At 33.6% G+C, this 18,820-nt stretch overlaps 3 protein-coding genes across 3 annotated transcripts; 1 reads left to right on the top strand and 2 right to left on the bottom strand.

The window, feature by feature from the left end:
• Positions 1 to 2,861: 2,861 nt before the first annotated feature.
• LOC140982732 (transcription factor IIIA) lies at positions 2,862 to 5,247 on the bottom strand. The gene is made up of 6 exons (XM_073449403.1): positions 5,025 to 5,247; positions 4,799 to 4,924; positions 4,087 to 4,378; positions 3,724 to 3,956; positions 3,414 to 3,557; positions 2,862 to 3,321 (listed from the first exon to the last, which is right to left on the bottom strand). The coding sequence occupies exons 1-6, from the start codon at positions 5,151 to 5,153 to the stop codon at positions 3,178 to 3,180; spliced, it is 1,068 nt and encodes a 355-aa protein (XP_073305504.1). The 5' UTR covers positions 5,154 to 5,247; the 3' UTR covers positions 2,862 to 3,177.
• Positions 5,248 to 12,430: 7,183 nt separating this feature from the next.
• On the top strand, positions 12,431 to 14,158 carry LOC140982725 (large ribosomal subunit protein cL37 alpha-like). The gene is made up of 2 exons (XM_073449391.1): positions 12,431 to 12,587; positions 13,645 to 14,158. The coding sequence occupies exons 1-2, from the start codon at positions 12,509 to 12,511 to the stop codon at positions 13,998 to 14,000; spliced, it is 435 nt and encodes a 144-aa protein (XP_073305492.1). The 5' UTR covers positions 12,431 to 12,508; the 3' UTR covers positions 14,001 to 14,158.
• A 583-nt stretch (positions 14,159 to 14,741) lies between these two features.
• LOC140982712 (E3 ubiquitin protein ligase RIE1-like) lies at positions 14,742 to 18,183 on the bottom strand. The gene is made up of 4 exons (XM_073449372.1): positions 17,555 to 18,183; positions 16,153 to 16,272; positions 15,774 to 16,062; positions 14,742 to 15,289 (listed from the first exon to the last, which is right to left on the bottom strand). Exons 1-4 carry the CDS (start codon positions 18,034 to 18,036, stop codon positions 15,128 to 15,130), a joined length of 1,053 nt encoding a protein of 350 aa, XP_073305473.1. The 5' UTR covers positions 18,037 to 18,183; the 3' UTR covers positions 14,742 to 15,127.
• Positions 18,184 to 18,820: the final 637 nt, after the last annotated feature.

Raw genomic sequence — 18,820 nt, 5'->3', positions numbered from 1 at the left:
TCAATTTCACGATATAAAAAATCAAAATTATAAATATAATTTTATTTAAATATTTGATTTAACCAAATATTTATACACTTAATTCCTACAATACTTGAGATGAAATATAAAAACATATTTCAAATTCAAAATTAAATATAATCTTATTTATTACAGTTAATAGTTTATGATAAGTACAAATTTGGCTATCAATCAAAATTTTATATATCAATAAAGTCATAATTAGGGGTAATTTGTCGAATAATAAGGCACAAATTTAAGGTGAAATGTCATTAATAAATTTTGAAGTGTAAATAACATTATCGTTGATATATAAACAAAATATGATCATAACGATTTATAAAATTTTAAGTAAGTCTTTTGTGAGACGGTCTCACGAATCTTTATATGTGAGACGGGTCAATTCTACCGATATTCACAATAAAAAGTAATACTCTTATCATAAAAAGTAATACTTTTTCATGGATGACCCAAATAAGATAATCGACCTACGAAATTGATCCGTGAGATCGTCTCACAAGAATTTTTGTGTAAAATTTTTATGGAAAAGCTTTAAATTATTTTTAAAATTTAATAAAACTGAAACTCCAATCATTTGCGAGACTTTTTTGCGTCATAATTCTTTCATTCATTAACATCAGAAAGCCTTTTATTGACTCGTATGCACTAATTATGACGGCATCAACCGTCCATTCGTTAGATCCAACGGCTCCAATCAATGTTGACTCTTCCTTGGTATAGTACAACGAATGATTTTTGTCGAATAGTAAGAGTCCACACAATCGAATGCTTACGTACGTAATCCCAATAACTACTTCTCAAAACTTCTTTCACAAAAATTAATATGAAATCATTTCACGGATCAATTTTATATTATCAATATATTATTTAACAGAATTCATGAAAATATAATACTTTTATATAAAAAAATATTACTTTTAACTCTAATATAGAGCGAGTTTACCAGTTTTATAGATATAAATAATTGAGATCATATTCCAGAAAACCTACTCAACCTTCATTTATTACTTCAACATCCATTGATGGGATTATGATGAAACTAAACCCATGTGTTGGTTAAATCAATCTCCTCATAAAGATGTCATTTAAATGTTTTCAATCATATGATATTTAAGTTATTATTATTTGATTGGTAAATAATAATTTTTAGGAGATAATNTATATCTTTTTTTTAAAAGATCAAATCCTAAATTTTGATGAATGAGTTTCCAATATCAAAACAGCATCGAGTTTACATCATATCGATCACCAAATCGAACTGAATATGATGTATTGCTCTTGACTTGAACGTCGAAGAGTTTTAGTCGAATAACATTATCTGTGTATTGCATCATATATTATATTCATGAATATAAATTTTTTTATACCAAACATATGTGGATCACGAGTATTGAATTGTTCAAGCATTCAAGACTTGATGTTTGTGGTCAGTCTCTTTTGCTGATTCCACTTATCTTTATCCTTTGCTGGTTTAGTAACATATCGTTTTCAATATCTAAATTTACATTCATTCAAACAATATCTGAAGTTTTATTTTCCTAAAGTAGCAATTTCAATTTCATATTAAAACTTTGAAGCTAGCGATAATTCGTCTGTTTTATCTCTTTTTCAGATTAAATGTCAAGGTGTCAGAATATCTCACATACAAATTAAATGAGCTTTCTTGATTCACTCTCTGAATTTTCTTCCGACTCCATTCCCAAATAAAAATAAACGTATTTTTAAAGAAATTTTGATCCCTTTTGACCAACCCACTAACTGACAACCTAATACCACCACAATAACAAGCTTTCAAGAAAAGAACTTTCATGGAGTCTTCGTAATTTAATACCATTTGAAAATTTTGCAAATAATTTTGGTTGAACTAAGCCAAGTCATAGTGTTTCTTAATCAAGAATTAATAAGACTAGACTTGATCAAAGTTTAATTGCTTCTAATTGTGAAGTACTCTCAAATGCCGAATGATGGCAACATCAAAGTTAAGGGAAAATGAATTTTAGTTTGAGATCAATTAGATTTCAGTGGTTGAATATTGTTATCTCATTTCATCGTTTCTTATATTCGATAATAATTTCTTGGACTATGGATAGAACAAGTCAGTCAGTTATTTACCAACTTGTGTTGATCATGGGATCAAGTGAAAACTGCAACCACCAACCTTGAAATGAAAGACGGGGCGGAGATTCGTCGTTCTAGCAATGGCGTGACCGTCTATTCTAGTTGGAGTGCTAGGAACTCGAGTTTCTTTGGAAATATTTAGTTGTCCTTCGTAAGATCAAGGAGTGTATATTTAGTTGTTACCATCAAAGATTTTGTACTTCAAATTCTAGCCCCTTGAATGATTTCTAGATATTTTTTATTAATGAATTTTTATTTACCAAAAAAAATATATAATAGATTGGGACCAGTTTTGAACTACACATTTCATGAGCCCAACTTTGGTTTGGACTTCTGACTTGGTGTGGAGCTATGTACCTACCTAGGAAATTAATTAGCAACTATTAGAAGAATTGTTTACAATCTCTTGTGTAAAAATACATATTTCATACAGAATACGGTAAATGTTCTACCTTTGTTTTATTTATGTTACGTGTATACACACATTTTATATATAATGATACATGTGGAATTGAAACTCATTATGTATGGTATTGTTTATGGGTACAACAGTGATGTTATGTGTATCTTATATTCAATGTTTTTGCAACTTCTTATTATTGTTTATAACAAAACATTATTTTCTATTTTTTTAAAAAAAAAAAAAAAAAAAACCCATACAACACCCAACGACTAGCGATTCGAATGACAATATTAACTCCAGTCAATTTGCAAGAAACCAGTCAAAATTTTGCCATAGGGAACATGGCTTGTTTACTTAATGTTAAACTCAGAACACTTTTACATACAATATAAGTTTTATCCAAGCAGAGTACGGAGAAAAGAATGTCACTTCCTATTTTTGCATATTTGTAGTACACTGCGATTTCACCGATGAATCCTGCTACAAAATCTGTGAACGTGTATTTACCGAGCATGACCAATCTTAGACAAAACATATATCACAAACAATTGCCCCCTACTCCGGCAGGGTCTGCGAGTCATAAAAGTGCACCTTAGTGATTGCAAATTTGCAGAAAATGGGCATCACAGAAACTCTCAGGGTTCCCCATTCATAGGGATCTCCTCAATACGGGGTGCAACCACTCTTTTGTTCAATAAAGTCTCAACTATTGGATACTTCCTTTTCCTTCCACCTCTGGGTCTGGATCGGAATTGTTCATCTGACTCCTCAAAATTACCCTGAACATAGACAAATCTTCGATGAATGTGACAAGGAAGACTTGTAACAAGAAGCCGAGAAGCAATAATTGGAAAACTAAGGCGAAACTTACAGGAATAAAAACGTGAAACCCACATTTTTCGTGGTTATCCCTTACGTGTTTGAACGCAAATTTCATGTCACAACCAGGGATGCTACATGTAAATGGTTTGAGTTCCATGTGAACAGCTTTTACATGCTGATTGAGATTTGATCTCTGCCAAATAAAAAATATACATATAATCAGCCGATACAACTTTTCAATTGCCTCAATGATGATTCACAAAGCTCTGTCAATACCCACATACAAGAGATTTAGAGAGATAAGGCAATTATATAGATAAAGAAACAAGTTACATAAGGGCAGAGAGGAGGGATCTTACAGTAGAGAATGAGCTAGTACAACTACTGAAACTGCACTTGAGTTGCTCTGTGCAAACCCCTTCATGCATGCGAAGATGGCGTTTTATGTTCTTCTTGAGCTGATTGGTCCCACATTTATCACAAATTATGTATTGATGGCAGGACCGAAGATGTTCCTTGAGGCAATGCTCATTAGAGAAATATTTCATGCATCCTGGTTCTGAACACAAAGCCTCCACTGAATCCAGTTTCACTACATTATAGAAGAATTCATTCAGGTTTCAATAGGGACAATTGACAGAGTATTCCTCGACAACTGAGGTTCCTCATAACTATAAAAATATTTTGCTCACAAAACAAATTCCATAACAAAAACAACTAACCATGGGAATTTTCGTGTTTGCGCAATTTGGACAGATATTTAAAAACCTTCCCACATCCAAGTTCTGGACAGGCATATTCTTTTGGGTTCTTAATGTCAGCAGAATAAAAATCAGAATCCTCATGAAACTCTTTTACATGCCGCTTCATATTACCCTGCACAGTGAATCTGCTTTTACAGCCCTCCACGGGACACTCAAACAATTTCCCTTGATGTTGAAGCAGATGTCTGGTCAAGTGGTCCTTTCTTCTATAGCTGGCGTGGCATTCATCTATTGGACATGTAAAAGATCTCTGAGACAGAAACAATTACCATCAGAACAAAGACTTGTAGAACTTCCCTTTCACGGGGTTTCCAGGCTGCGGTTCAGCTCACAACACAAAAGATTACTCAAACCTCGAAAAACAACAAAGCGTGACAGAGGCTCACTTGATGGAGCTTCTCAGGCAGTCCCCCACCTGGTACTAATCCATTCAAGGAAATTTAACGCCTCTCGCATTTTGGAGTTCTGGTATGTGGGATCCAATGCTTCACGCCCAGATGAAAATCAATAGGTTGGGTTTCTCCAACCTTACTTCAATCTGCAAGCAGTTATCTTTTCAATTGAAACGTAAATAAAATAAGCACTTTTTAAGTGACATGGAACAGAAGCGTCAAATAAAGAAGGAAAGAAAAATCTACTGAAAAACCATAAACTGTATCAAAATCTTTACTTCAAGAGAGTGGCTTAACATATGCTGCTTCAAATGTGCAGGCTTAAGGAAACTAGCGCCGCATTCATCACAAGTGTTCAGTTTCTCTCCATCTCCCTCGTTTTGCTCCTTCTCCGCAATCTCTTCCTGAAATTCACCCAACACCCAACGCCGCAAATGTCAATAAAACCGTAAAACCTCAAAATCCATTCAAATACCCAAAACAAGACAATATAAAAGCACTCACCCGGTGTTGAGACATGATGTGACGAGAGATGAGAGATTTCTTGGAGCGGCAAATCCCACAATACTCGCAGTAATATCTCCTAATGTCTCTGAATATCGCCCCTCGCCCTTCCTCGCCTTCATTCGCCATTGCAGCAAACGCAGAAGAATATAATAGGTAACGGCTGAGATATGAAACCCTAGTTCTGAAAAGCGGTGAATTGGGGAATCTTTAGGTGAGAACTGCGAAAGGCTCGGACCAGCTAAATACTTCAAGCCCGAGGGATAATTTTGTCATTTCAAGAATATAAGATTTATTGCATAGATGAATATAAATATAAATATAAATATACTAAGTCAAAAACTTGTGTGGAGTGCTCGGAATCCGATCTTCACTAAGTCAAAAACTTGTGTGGAGTGCTCGGAATCCGATCTTCACCTTTCAGAATATGCTTTCATATGTTTTGAATAACACATCCAAATTTCAACCAAATCCAACAGTTAGTTTTTCGTTTATAGCCTTCGTAAGAAAACTGCTCAGATTCTAGGCGAGAATAGCATGTCTACGGTTTTCGTCCATGAACAGGTCAAAACGACTTCCAACCTGATCTCGACCGTTCATAATTTATTTGACTTACTTTTGAACGTAATGTCCGAGTTTAAGCCTGATCCAACGGTTCAATAAGTCGCAAGAATTTTTACAAGGAGGGTGATTTTTTCGGTAGATATGATGTTGTGTCTTCGAAGTGTCAGTTTCATGATTATTCTATGGTTTCCTAGTTCTTCACGTTTTCTTCCAGTCTAAGGTAAGTGGGCTTGTTTTAAAATATTTTGTATATGACTTATTTCGTTTTTGAAAGTTTCGGTTGAACACCATTATTCTGTTTCTACCCCTTCTTGATACGATTATCGTATGTTTTATGTTTTGGCACTGTGAAGATTCAACTGGATATGGATGGGAATCCAAATATGCATGATGTATTTATGACCCTTATATGGCGGGATTGTAACCGTTATATGACACCGCCTCCTTAGAGGAGTAAAAATTAGGGACTGATATCAGTAAACCATGAAAAGTAGAGAAATCTCAGTGCCTTGGACAAAATAATGTTTATGGTTATGATGATGACATGTTATGAGAATCATGTTATACATGATATGATATGTGGTTTTTGAAATTCATGTGTATTTGTTATGTATGTGCTCGAACGGCTTCCGCTTACTGAGTGACGATCATATCACTCACCCGTTACTCTAACATCCCTAGATAAGTCAGAAGAGGAAATCGATGAAAATAAACAAGACAAGTTTTGAGGTTGATATTAAAATGAATCAATAATTTTATTTTAATTTTCGCTTAATAAGTTGTAAACGCTTCCACATAATTTTTTGTCGTTATAAGAATTTACGTTGTAAAGACAATTTTATTATTGATTACGAGTAATAAACTCGTTTTTGATTTATAATGTACTACGAGACTTGTTGTTTTCAATTGTGTGGTTGTAAAATAACGCAGGTGTCGACTAACCTCGGTCCCGGGGTGTGACAAAATATACTTAAACAAAATTCAATATTCAAAAAGAATTCACAACATAAATGTTTGGAGATATGATCCCATTAATCCCAATTAAAGAAAAGTGAAAAGCAGAAAACGCTTATTACATGCTTGTTCTTCGGTTGAGTTCTCTTGCTCTCTTCCGTCTCCTTGATTCCGACTTTTTTCTGGGTGCCTATGTTCTCAATCATCCTCCAAATCCACCTCCCAAAACGTGTATATGGGTTGCTATCGTTTATTTCGGTCCAAAAATCTACCATAGAAGGAAATAAATCGTCCAGATGATGTTTTCATATTGCGTCGCGCTGGGGCGGGCGCGACCTGCTCAACTTTTTCAGTCAGGCGCCTAGCACGCGGTCCTCATAGCTCGCTCACTTGTGTGCTGAGACAGGTAAAAACACCCGTCCCAGCGTACCATGCTCGCACTTTTGCCTATAATTCCCCTCTTTTTGCAAAGTCCACTACAAATCAACCGAAACATGTGAGGGGCAAACGATATGCATAAATTATGACTAAAACAGAAAAATACAGACTCGATACCCTAAACTTATGCGAAAATGGATTAAAATTAACATAACAAAATATACAAAAATGACACCTATCAGATACTCTTGTCCCACATTGGTTGAAAAAGAAAGTTTAAAATGGTTTATAACGGTTTACAATAGACTAATTTGGGTTAACCATTTTCGTAATGCAAATATGGATATGGAGTAGTTACTATAGGGACCCATTGTGCATTCGCACAGATTCAAGCCTGGGCCCGAGAAGTGACAAATGGTATCAGAGCCGTCGGTCACCAGCAAGAACATCAAGAAATAATTGTTATGCAGAAAAAAGTGCTACGTGGGTGGGAGTCACCTCTTGAACCTATATGAGCCATATCTAGATTCTCGTCGCTAGTGGATAGAAGAGCAGGTCTCGACGAGGATGTCGTGTTCTGAAAGATGGGTGATTGTGATACCATTGTCCGACATTGGTGAAAATGAATGTTTAAAATGGTTTATAAAGTGTGAGACCCCGAGAATAAAATAGTTTTGATGACATTTTTGTAAATAAGTTGAAAAATATTCAATTTATTTTGATGACATTTTCGTAAATAAGTTGAAAAATAATGAATTAATTTTAAGGGCAAAATGGTAATTATATGTTTGTCAATGTTATGTATATAGAGATGTTTGAGATTTCGAGGACGAAATCTTTAAGTTGAGGAAAAATGTGAGACCCCGAGAATAAAATAGTTTTGATGACATTTTTGTAAATAAGTTGAAAAATATTCAATTTATTTTGATGACATTTTCGTAAATAAGTTGAAAAATAATGAATTAATTTTAAGGGCAAAATGGTAATTATATGTTTGTCAATGTTATGTATATAGAGATGTTTGAGATTTCGAGGACGAAATCTTTAAGTTGAGGAAAAATGTGAGACCCCGAGAATAAATTAGTTTTGATGACATTTTTGTAAATAAGTTGAAAAATATTCAATTTATTTTGATGACATTTTCGTAAATAAGTTGAAAAATAATAAATTAATTTTAAGGGTAAAATGATAATTAGTGACATATCTTGGTCATATGAAGTCCAAATGATTTGACATTTGGATATACCGTATAAAACTCAAAGATATAATAAGATAATATATCTATTTAGACTCACCTTCTTGGGCTTGCTCTCATTTTAACTAATTTCTTCATGCAGGTTGCCCATGCTTTAAATTCCCTTCAAAAGCTTGTATTTGATATTCAAGATGTTGTATATATAGTCTTCAAGAGTGATATATAAATTAGACATAAAAATATGATCATTGAGAAAAGTTCTGTACTATTTCTCATATTAAAACAATCATGGTTGACTTTCTAGCAGATTGCTGGTAATGTCCGGTTCCAGAAGCAAAATGGTTGAATGAATGAACCGATAGATGAGAAAAATGGTGAATGCATGTGGTCCTGTCCGATGATTATAACTCTTGCCTCATTGATTTCTGGGCAAGAGTGATATACATAAAATTTGTAGACATTTCTTTTAGTTTTCTATAGAATCAAGAATGACTCAATTTTGAGTTCATATGAGAGAGATATTCTAGAAATAGAGGCATTATTCATGTCCAATCGGAAGTTGTATATGTGTGCAGACCAACAACTTCATCGCGATTTATGAGCTTGTTAAGCTTCGATTCAAACTTCGACATTTTAAGATGATTTGTAAATCATTGTTTTATATTTCCAATGTATTCTGAATCATTCTATTACGATAACTGGGATGAGAGATATGAACAAAATTCAAGAGCTGGTCTATCGAGCCGTCTGCTTCAAGGATGTTTGGCCGGTCGAATATTATGATTACCATTTCACCTCGATAACATCCGAATGCAGTTAACCGAACTGAAATATTATTTTTAGATAATTGAGTTGGTTTTCAATCATTTTGATCGCTAGTCATTTGAATCACTACTTTGTGAGATATCATAGTAAAATTTGACCTCGTTAGATTTTCAGCTTGACTTCATCTAAGTTCCAGCTTGTCAAATATCTCAACTTGGCATCTTGCAACTATACACTTGAGTAAATATATTAGAAATATAATAAAAAAATTTGATATTATCAAAATCAATATTGCTAGCATTTCCGCAACTCAACAAAGTATATAATTTTTCATAAGATAAATTCCGTAATATTTTGAAAATAAAGATTTTTTTTTAAAATGGTTGATCAATTCATCATTTAAAGGTATTTATCTTTTAAATTTCCAAAAATGAGAGTGGAAGCTCAAACTCATAAATTCGATAAAATAAAACAATAAGTGCATCATACACATCATTTTGTAAAAACTAAATCAACGTATATTTAAATAAATAAAATATTTTATTAAAAAATTACAAATTCATTAATTTTAAATACGAAAATTTCAAGAATTTTCATATTCTAGATAATATTATTATTATTTATTATTAACCATATTAACTGTAAAAATAAAAAATAAGCGACCGAAACACATACACTTTTCTTTATTTTTCCGAAAACCAGGTCGATATATATTTAAATAAATAAAAATAAACTTTTCCTTATTTTTCCGAAAACTAGGTCGATATATATTTAAATAAATAAAAATAAACTTTTCTTTATTTTTCCGAAAACTAGGTCGATATATATTTAAATAAATAAAAATAAACTTTTCTTTATTTTTCCGAAAACTAGGTCGATATATATTTAAATAAATAAAAATAATAATAAAAAGAGTGCATTTTTTTTAAAGATAAATCATCTAATATTTTTCAAATAAAGAATTTTTTGAAAAAAAATGGTTGACCGATTCATCATTTTATGGTGACTTATCTTTCAAATTAACAAATATCTTTCAAATTATTGTGAATGAACTTATAACGATCATGGGCCATTAGGCTGAACCAAAATATAAAAATCTGAAATAACTTTAATAATCAAAAAATACAAACAACACACACACACACACACTAAAATACATGACTTAAAAACATAAATTGCAAACCACACACATAATAAAATACATGAAATCAAATGGAAATTTCAAACCACATTACATGTTCAATCTTTTTTTGAGCTGCTCACATATCACTAGATGGTTATGAAGTTGTTCATCTGTCATGCCTCGTGTGTCCATTACGAGGAATTTATGAGCTTGAATGAGTTGACCCACTCTCTTGTTGTTATTATATTCCTCCATCTGTGTTACTGACTTTTGCATAGCCTCACTGATTTGATCAACATGGGTCACTCTTTCTTTGCCTTTCTTTTTTGTAGCCTTACGTCCTATACCACGAGATCGGGCTTCATTGTACTCTGTATCAACACTTGGTGTAGCATTAGACGAGTCAGTATGTGCACCTGATGATTCTGATGTCCTTGCCTTCTTTGCAGACCAGTGTCCTGAGGATTGAGGAGCATACATAGGATATCTTTAACAATCCTCCACACGTGTTCATATTGAAAAGTAAATTGACGGTATTTTGTATTCTTCATGAGCATGCATCGTCAAATCCTCGTCACTCCATCCACTTGGTCGATCTATGTACCATTTATTGTTGATTCCATTATATCTATTCAAGATCCTTTTCACAACAGCCTAGTGCGCTTTGGCTTTCTCTGCAGTCCTTTATTTAGCTTTCTTGTCTAGATTGGTATTGTAGTATTCTACCACTCGTTTTCAAAAAGACTCTCTTCTAGGCATCACCAACGGTTGGGTCTTCGCTCATCATTGTGTATGCTGCTGCAAGGAGCTTATCATCTGCTACTGTCCACGCTGTTCGCTTGCCATGATCTCCATCTGAATCTTGGCCCGTCTCGCTTGCCTGATTGAGAGTAATATTTTCAAGTCCTATTTGGGACAAGAAAGGAGGAAATTGTGAATTTCGGAATTCATAAGGTGCTTCTAGCCCTTTATCACTGTCACATGCATCAACACTAGCCCTTCTCGATTCAGTTGATTGAAGCCCCGGTGATTGAACAGGATTAATTCCATGGGATGGAGCTTGCACTAAATATTGGCTACTCTGCCAATATTCTGGGGGACATGTATTCCACGAAGCTAAAGGAGTGTTCAAAAAATATAGTGGTGGTATGGAAAATGTTGCAAATTCTGTGGGTGTTGTGTAAGAAATGGAAATGGAGGATGTTGGACATTCGGACGAACTCGGGAATTTTCTCAACTTGAATTTTCGTCGATATTTGGAGATTTCAAAAAATCCCTAAAAAAATTATTGAAATTATTATCCATTCCAAAAAAATTTTGTATGTAATATTTCTTTGCGAGTGAAATATTTATGTAGGATGTTGAAAATATGAATTTTAATTTCTTAAAAACTGATGTATTTATAGAATTATTTTTGAACGTTGGGTAACGTTCAAAAAACCAACGTTCAAAAAATTAATTGGTTGGGAAAAAATGAACGTTACATGCAACATTTGTTTTATATAGTAATCACTGCCTATCTCCAACATTTTAGTCAATTGGATTTACAATATAATTTAAAAAGTATATTAAAATAAAGAAATAGACATCCGAAGATACATTCCATGTATATTTCATTTTAATAATTAAATATAATTAAGGAAGTATTAAAAAAAAAGAAAAAAAAACCGGATCTCGCTGTAGGCCTTCTCACGCGCGCGTGCAGCTCAAGTTAGCGTGAACCTCACGCTGGCAGAAACAAAAAAAAAATGAAAAATGAATAACAGGTTACAAATTTGTAACCAGTTATTCATTTGGCACATATATCAAGAAGCTACAATGGTGAATATTAGAAATTGAAAGATATTTGGATGACATGGTAATTGCAATACCCACTACTTTGGGTGTCCTAAGTTAGCTGAATAAAAAGATTCCAATGGTTTCGTAATTAACTTTCAATTAATTAATATTTAATTTGGATATATAAAATAGGATTATTTAATATGATATACTCAATATGTTAAAAACTTTGAATATTCAAGACAATGTGTAATTTCATATAATTAAAATCAAAATATATTAGAGATAATAAATCCGATTATTTATTTATATCATTTTGAAATCGAGAATCAATTATAACAAACGACTCCTCCAACCATAATCATAATAATACTAATAATAAGATGATTATAATAAAAACATTCATTTGTCCTTAACTTCTTTTATTTTATTTATTCAAATAATTAAAGGAAAAGAACTTTTTTTTATTTTTTATTAAGACAGATTTGATATAATATCAAATATTTATTTTTATGAGATGAATAAATCTGATTTATATTTTAAATTAAAATAAAATTTAATATAATTTTATTAAATTAAAAAATCATTTTATAAAATTAATCGATGAGATAATTATGTTTCGAATAAAAGCTGATAAATAATGAATATCAATTTATTAAAAATAATAAGCCTTTAAAATTGCTTATCCAAAACTCGGCGAGAAAGAGAAACAGTGGCGAAGGTGAAATGGCTCTCCTCTTCACCACTCCTCTCTTCTGTCCTACGTATTCGTCATCTACGACATCTGCACCAGTTTTTCACCCTTGTAAGTTTGTTAATGCATTGTACATTAATAATTTGTACGATAATGCTTTCCCCCACCTGAATCTACTGCTTGAAGAAATGAATTTTTATTAATATATATTGAATTTAGGTTTATAGTTTTATGATTTATAAGTAGAATTTCTTTTCAAATTGCGGTTTCTTGTTCATGGTTTCTGGGTTTTGTTTTTCGCGTCTAGTGTGTGGTTCTTGCGCGTCGTTCTTCTGCAAATTATTTACAATAAAAAGAAATGGAATATTTGTGGTATGTGTGGCTTTTTCTTTGTTTCCCTTCTGTTTTTGAATTCTGGGCTCTGAGGAAGATTGAGAAAAAAAAGTCTTTTTCCTTGTATTTCTAGTACAACCATGCATTTTTCCTGTTTAAAATGATTATAAATTTGGACAATGTGGAGCATATAGACCACATCTTTACAGATAGGTCTGTTTTAAATGTACTTTGACTTATAATCTGTTCTGCATCCTAACTTGGATTGGCTGTATTGTTGTATGCAAACCTTAACGAGACTTTTAGATTTGTTCAGAAACTAATTGTAACTGATTTTTAGCTATGGTCACAAGTGATTGCCTGATTGGACTTGGAGATATATTACAGGTTGCTTAGTTGTGATGTTAAGCAAGGTTGAGCGGGAAATGTTACACCATTCAAATGAAAGGTGGTTAAATCTCACATGTAATTTTATAACCTCGAAGGAGGATGCAGAGCTGGGGTCAAGCAGGGAATGTTACACTTCAAATGAAAATGTAGTTAAATTTCATGTGTAATTCTTGTAACCTCGAAGGAAACGTCTAGACCGTGAAGCTTATTTAGAAAAAAAGGGTGTTTTTCTAAAAGAATGTTTTTGTTTGTATTTATTAATAAATGGAAAAACTCTTGAAAAGCCACAAGCCAGAAAAGTAGTCTTAAACATAGAATCCCTTCTATTTTCTTTTAAAAACCTTGCTTAATAATATACTTTTTAAGCCGAGTATTTTTGTATCCAAACTCGCTCTTAGTCTCCCCGTGAATTTGTTTATGTTAGCATTGCTTTTTCTGTTTCTAGTCTTCTGTTTGGGCAATAACTTCATCGCTAAGCATCCAAAACCATCTGTTGGATATACGATTCGAGCATCTCTTGTCTCCAAAAACAGAGATGCATTGATTGTTAAGGCATCTTCTGATGTTGATGGAACCGGAGCCAGTGCTCCAGATTCTCCTACTCATTCGGACACAAATGAAACTGTGCCTGTTGAGAATCTCCCTTTGGAATCCAAGATCCAGATGAATCTTGAGCGGAAGATGAAAATGAAAATTGCAAAGAAGATCAGATTAAGGAGAAAGAGGCTTCTGAGAAAACGCCATTTGAGGAAGATGGGACGATGGCCACCTTCAAAGTTGAAGAAAAACAAGAATGTGTAAACTTCATCTCAAGATAACTTGCAGTTTCTTTCATTATTGTTTGCTTTCTGTATAATTGCGTTTCATCAGTTTGTGACACCAAATTTATTTTTGTTTATTATAGTGCATTAATAGACGAAATACCATTTCACCTTTTAAAGCTACTTATGGATGGAATACGGCTGTTTTTTTGTTTGGAAACTGAATTCAGCTGTTTTTTTTCCCGTTTCATCAAATGGATTTTATCTCCATTCGGTTTTCCTGCAAAGATTTATCGGTATAAACTATTTTTTAATGTGAGTTTTGCTGTTTTTGAAAGATAAAATGTATGCTCATCCTATCTTGTTTCTTGTCTTGACCAGTTATAACAGGGTGAAAATCTCTATTTTAGTTGTGGATCAGATGGAATTCAACAGTTGAACCATTACACACCTTGAAGCTAGAATTCATTAGATTTCGTCTCACTTGTTTCAAATTTCATCATCTTATTTTTTTAAGACTGCTAAACCACGGCTTCTACTTGTTAATATTTGATTTCAAATATATTTATGAAATACTAATAAATACAATACTCACAAACAGCTTACAATCTTAATGAACATAATATTTGAATATATTTAAGCTCAATGTAAAAATTTCAATATTTAAAATGCAAATCAATTGATATTTCGAAAAATTGGCGAACCAACCCAACTCATTTGCATCTTTAGAGCGTCATGTACATCTTGAAATTTAATAATTCAGTCGAAGAAAATACAAAACTTGTATAAATTGGCATATAAATATGATTGTTCAAGAATTGTCTCCAGTTAGATCCATTATATCTATGTCTATGGAAGGAGGAATGTCCACTTAGAATAATCTATGGACTATAATGATGATCCTCCCGAGTCAGCATCAACCATTCTAAATTATTGGCTAAAATACCACTTCCGATATATCAAAATAAAGCTACATATTAAAGTCAAAGTACACCGCCTCACATCTAAAAGGAAAAATACAAGAAAACCCTCGAGTTAGATTCTGTTGAGGATGATTTGCATTTGCGTTTGAACTGTACATTTTGCAAGAAAAAGAGGCAAATTGCCAATGGTTCTTGATCATTTTCTGCTGTGGTAAGAACTATTCGGAATCAAGTTTGGAACCGGTCAGACCAACATGTCGCCCCGTAGAATGTTAAGTTTGCAGAGAGGGCACGTTGCGTTGATACGAAGCCATTTCGCAATGCATTTATAGTGGAAATGATGGTTGCAGGGAAGTGAACATAACTCCACCCCATCCATATATTTGAACAGGCATATGCAGCATTCCTACGTGGTAAAAATAGTCACACATTTGGTATAATGAGTGATTAAATGCCTCACGAAATGATAAAAACAAGATTTATGCGATCGGCTATATTATGAATTCAACAACTAATTATGAATAAAAAACAAAGCTCACAACAGAGGGCATTGGATACTCAAAGCATTAAACAATTGTTCCAATTTGTAATTCATGGTAATCGGATACATGATCATAGTTATATGAACGAACCTTTGCCAATATACCAAAAGTTATATTTTGTAGCGAATGTAACTCAAAGCTTTCAATTAATACAGCAACTTCAGAGTCATTTGTATTATTGTACCGATTGACAATCACACAAGACAGTAAGGATAGTTGTTGCTTTTCTAGCATTGGAGTTTTGAATTTTATCAAGAGGGAGGAAAATTTTATTTTTAAAAAGAATTTTAGATAAACTTTGAAATTTGTTTCGTTTAGGGGACAGCTTGGAAGAGGAGAGATACTTACAGAATCCTCAAGAGGAAGAACAAGCTCAGCCATAGAATTGCTATGGCTTGACAGTGGCGTTAACTGAACTTGTTTACTTTCATTTTCGAATGTGTGACTTCGGTGGCGATATAAATATCTCGGAAGAGATCTGATATCATTTTCTGAGGCACCGTTCCCGATAGTCATTGTGTATGCAACTGCAGCTAAGATCGGAAAGCAACAAAACAGTACCAGAAAAACAATACAAGCCACCGCAATGCAGAAGATCAGAAAGAATACGTCGAACGCTAAAAGCACCACCGACAGCCTGCAGTTTAGAGCATCCATTTCACAGGGCGTTGAATATTTTAAAAATTTTATGCACAATTTTTTTATTTGCGAAATGCACAAGTATTACCAGTATAAACGTGGAGAATCTTGCACAAGCAGCTGGCCTCCCATCACTATCCAATAGAATCCAAAGACCCACCAGATTGATGAAAGAACAGTATTGATGGACTCCAACTTTTGGATTATCCTGTGGAAAAAATATTAGGCTAAATATGCATTGTCCTCCACTAAATTTGTTTCCTCTTGGCCAACTATGATAACGATAAATTAATTGAAGTAGAATAGCATACTCATCGCTGAAGGCTAGAACCCAGAAGAATAATAGGTTTAGGAATGTACTTCAGTACTTCATCTTGGTATTTATTACAATTATTCTAACAAAGCTCATTGTGCATAAACTCACTGTCTGTCCCACTCTAGAGAGACTAGTGCACGACAAGAACAATGTCCACGGGCTTGTATCTGTATTCACTTACTTTTGTGGCTTCAGCTATCTTCAAAACGAGATGTAGGGGGAGACAAAGGGAATGAAGAAAATATTCTGTACCAACTATAACGTTCCTTTAATCAAGTATATATCGATTTGATCGTTTGTTGGCCATAAACTTGACTTTGACACACAATTTTTCATCATGTTACAAGATTCACACTTCAGTTAGGCCAAAAGGAGTTGAATCCCTCCCTCCCTCCCTGTCTCTCTCTCTTTTCTCACACACACACACTCACTCACTCTAAACTTTAGAACTATTCATTGATTAAAGAAAGGATTTGGGATCGGTTGTTCATATTGATTGTTTCTCTTCATCGATTACATCCATTTCTAAAGTCATGTCATTTGAATGTCTCTCTTCATCAATAAATTTAGCTCCATCAAATTGGTAGGACCTTCGCTTAAAATAGCTAGACCCTGAGTTCCAGCAAATATTTCCCTGCACGGGCGACACTTGAACCATTTCGGAGCTACCTTCATGTTCATCTGTTCCTTGTTCAACAACACATCCGCTTAGGAATTTTATCTCAACTACAAACTCAATTTAGTTACGTTGATTCTGATGCCAAACGAACTTCGCTTAATTATCCTAAACAACATCAGAAAAGTTATTACCAAATTTCCTTAGGCGGATGCTACTCATACCGATTTGGTGATATGATCATGTTGTATTCTGTCCAGTCTTATTTTACAGTCAACGATTAAGATATTTAAATTTTATATGTCTTTCATCTATAATAATACCAGAGACTCCTAACAACTAGAACTTTACGTAACAATCGAAAAAATAACTCAATATATAGGCATCTAGCATTTCCATGATTGCATCAGGGATAACAAAACATCAACAAACTCTTAATCTAATAAATAAGAACCAGTCAAAAAAATCATTACTACATAAAACAAAAAAGTCGTCATCAATTTCTATCCTCCAAACTTGCCTTGAGCCAAAAATAATAATATTGAACTAAAAATTTACCCGTTGTGACGGAAAGAAGTGAAAGAGAACATCCCATGAAAATGAAAATCTTGAAAACCTCCAAAATCATCATCAATGCTCCGCCTTTGGTACTCAGCCCACACAAACCCCATGTGCAGAATGCATTGCAAAGCATACCCACTAATCCACAGCCTCAAAGGAGTGCAGGGCCTCTCTTGAATGGTGGTTAAGATCACAAAGACAGAGACCAGAACAAATGCCAAATTCCACACCATATCAAGAAACAGAAAGGGTTTTGAGTGGCCATAATCCCTACTATTTTGAGCTGCTAAATCATCATCCTCACCAATACCATCATCATCAATACTGTAGATTTCTGGTTCATTATCAACCAAGATCCTATGATGGTCAGAATCGGTGGCTATTCTTGTAAAAGGGTGCGTGAATGAAGTGGCTATGGAGATTCTGGTGGGCCTCACGTCGTCACCACCTCGGAAAAAACTCTGGTATTCTGGGTTCATTGTTTCGGTGTCAGTATTTGGTGAAGTGAAATGGGTAAGATGGAGCCGGAAAGTGCTGGTATTATACGAAAAATGGAAGCTTGGGAAGGAAAAGGGAGGAGGAAAATGGAAGATAGCCCGTGGCCGTGTGTTTATTGTGGTGGGGGCCTGCTTTTACATTGTTTTGGGTGCGTGGTGGGGGCAGTGTGGGGTTTCGAAAACGTTGTCAAGTCATACAATGGAAATGGTTTTGACAAAAGACTAGTAGACAACCTAAATCCTCGTACACAATTTTGCAGTGGGAAAAACGACGAAAGAAAATAGACGGAAAACAAAAAGATTGAGTTTTTATTAATAAATATACATAATAATGGATTGTACATCATCTTATGCATCTTTCTTGAGTTCTTTTTTATATCTGTCTTGCTACTTTTGAGTAATGTTTTAATGGTTCATGATTAGATGATCTTGGAGAATTTAATTGGGTGTAGTTGATGAGGAGCTAAAACAAAGAAATCGAATTTGTTTGGGACTAGGAGTGTAAACGAATGGAACCGGCTTTAAAAATATTTGACTCGTATTCGAGCTAAGTTAGAATATGTTCGAACTTTTTTTCGAGTTGAACTCAACCCTAAATTATTTTGTTCGATAGTTCACGAGATGCTCGCGAACCTTAATATTTTATTAATATGATATAATTATATATTAAATAAATAAAATTCGAGCATTTCGAATATTTATTTTCAAGTAATAGTTCGCGAATATGTTCGAATCTTTCGAGCCGAACTCGAACTCGAGCTTTAGT

This window comes from Primulina huaijiensis, chromosome 1, assembly GCF_012295235.1.
Source record: "Primulina huaijiensis isolate GDHJ02 chromosome 1, ASM1229523v2, whole genome shotgun sequence".
NCBI classification, from domain to species: domain Eukaryota; kingdom Viridiplantae; phylum Streptophyta; class Magnoliopsida; order Lamiales; family Gesneriaceae; genus Primulina; species Primulina huaijiensis.
Note: the sequence above shows the minus strand (reverse complement) of the source record. Positions and strands in the feature narration are given on the sequence as shown.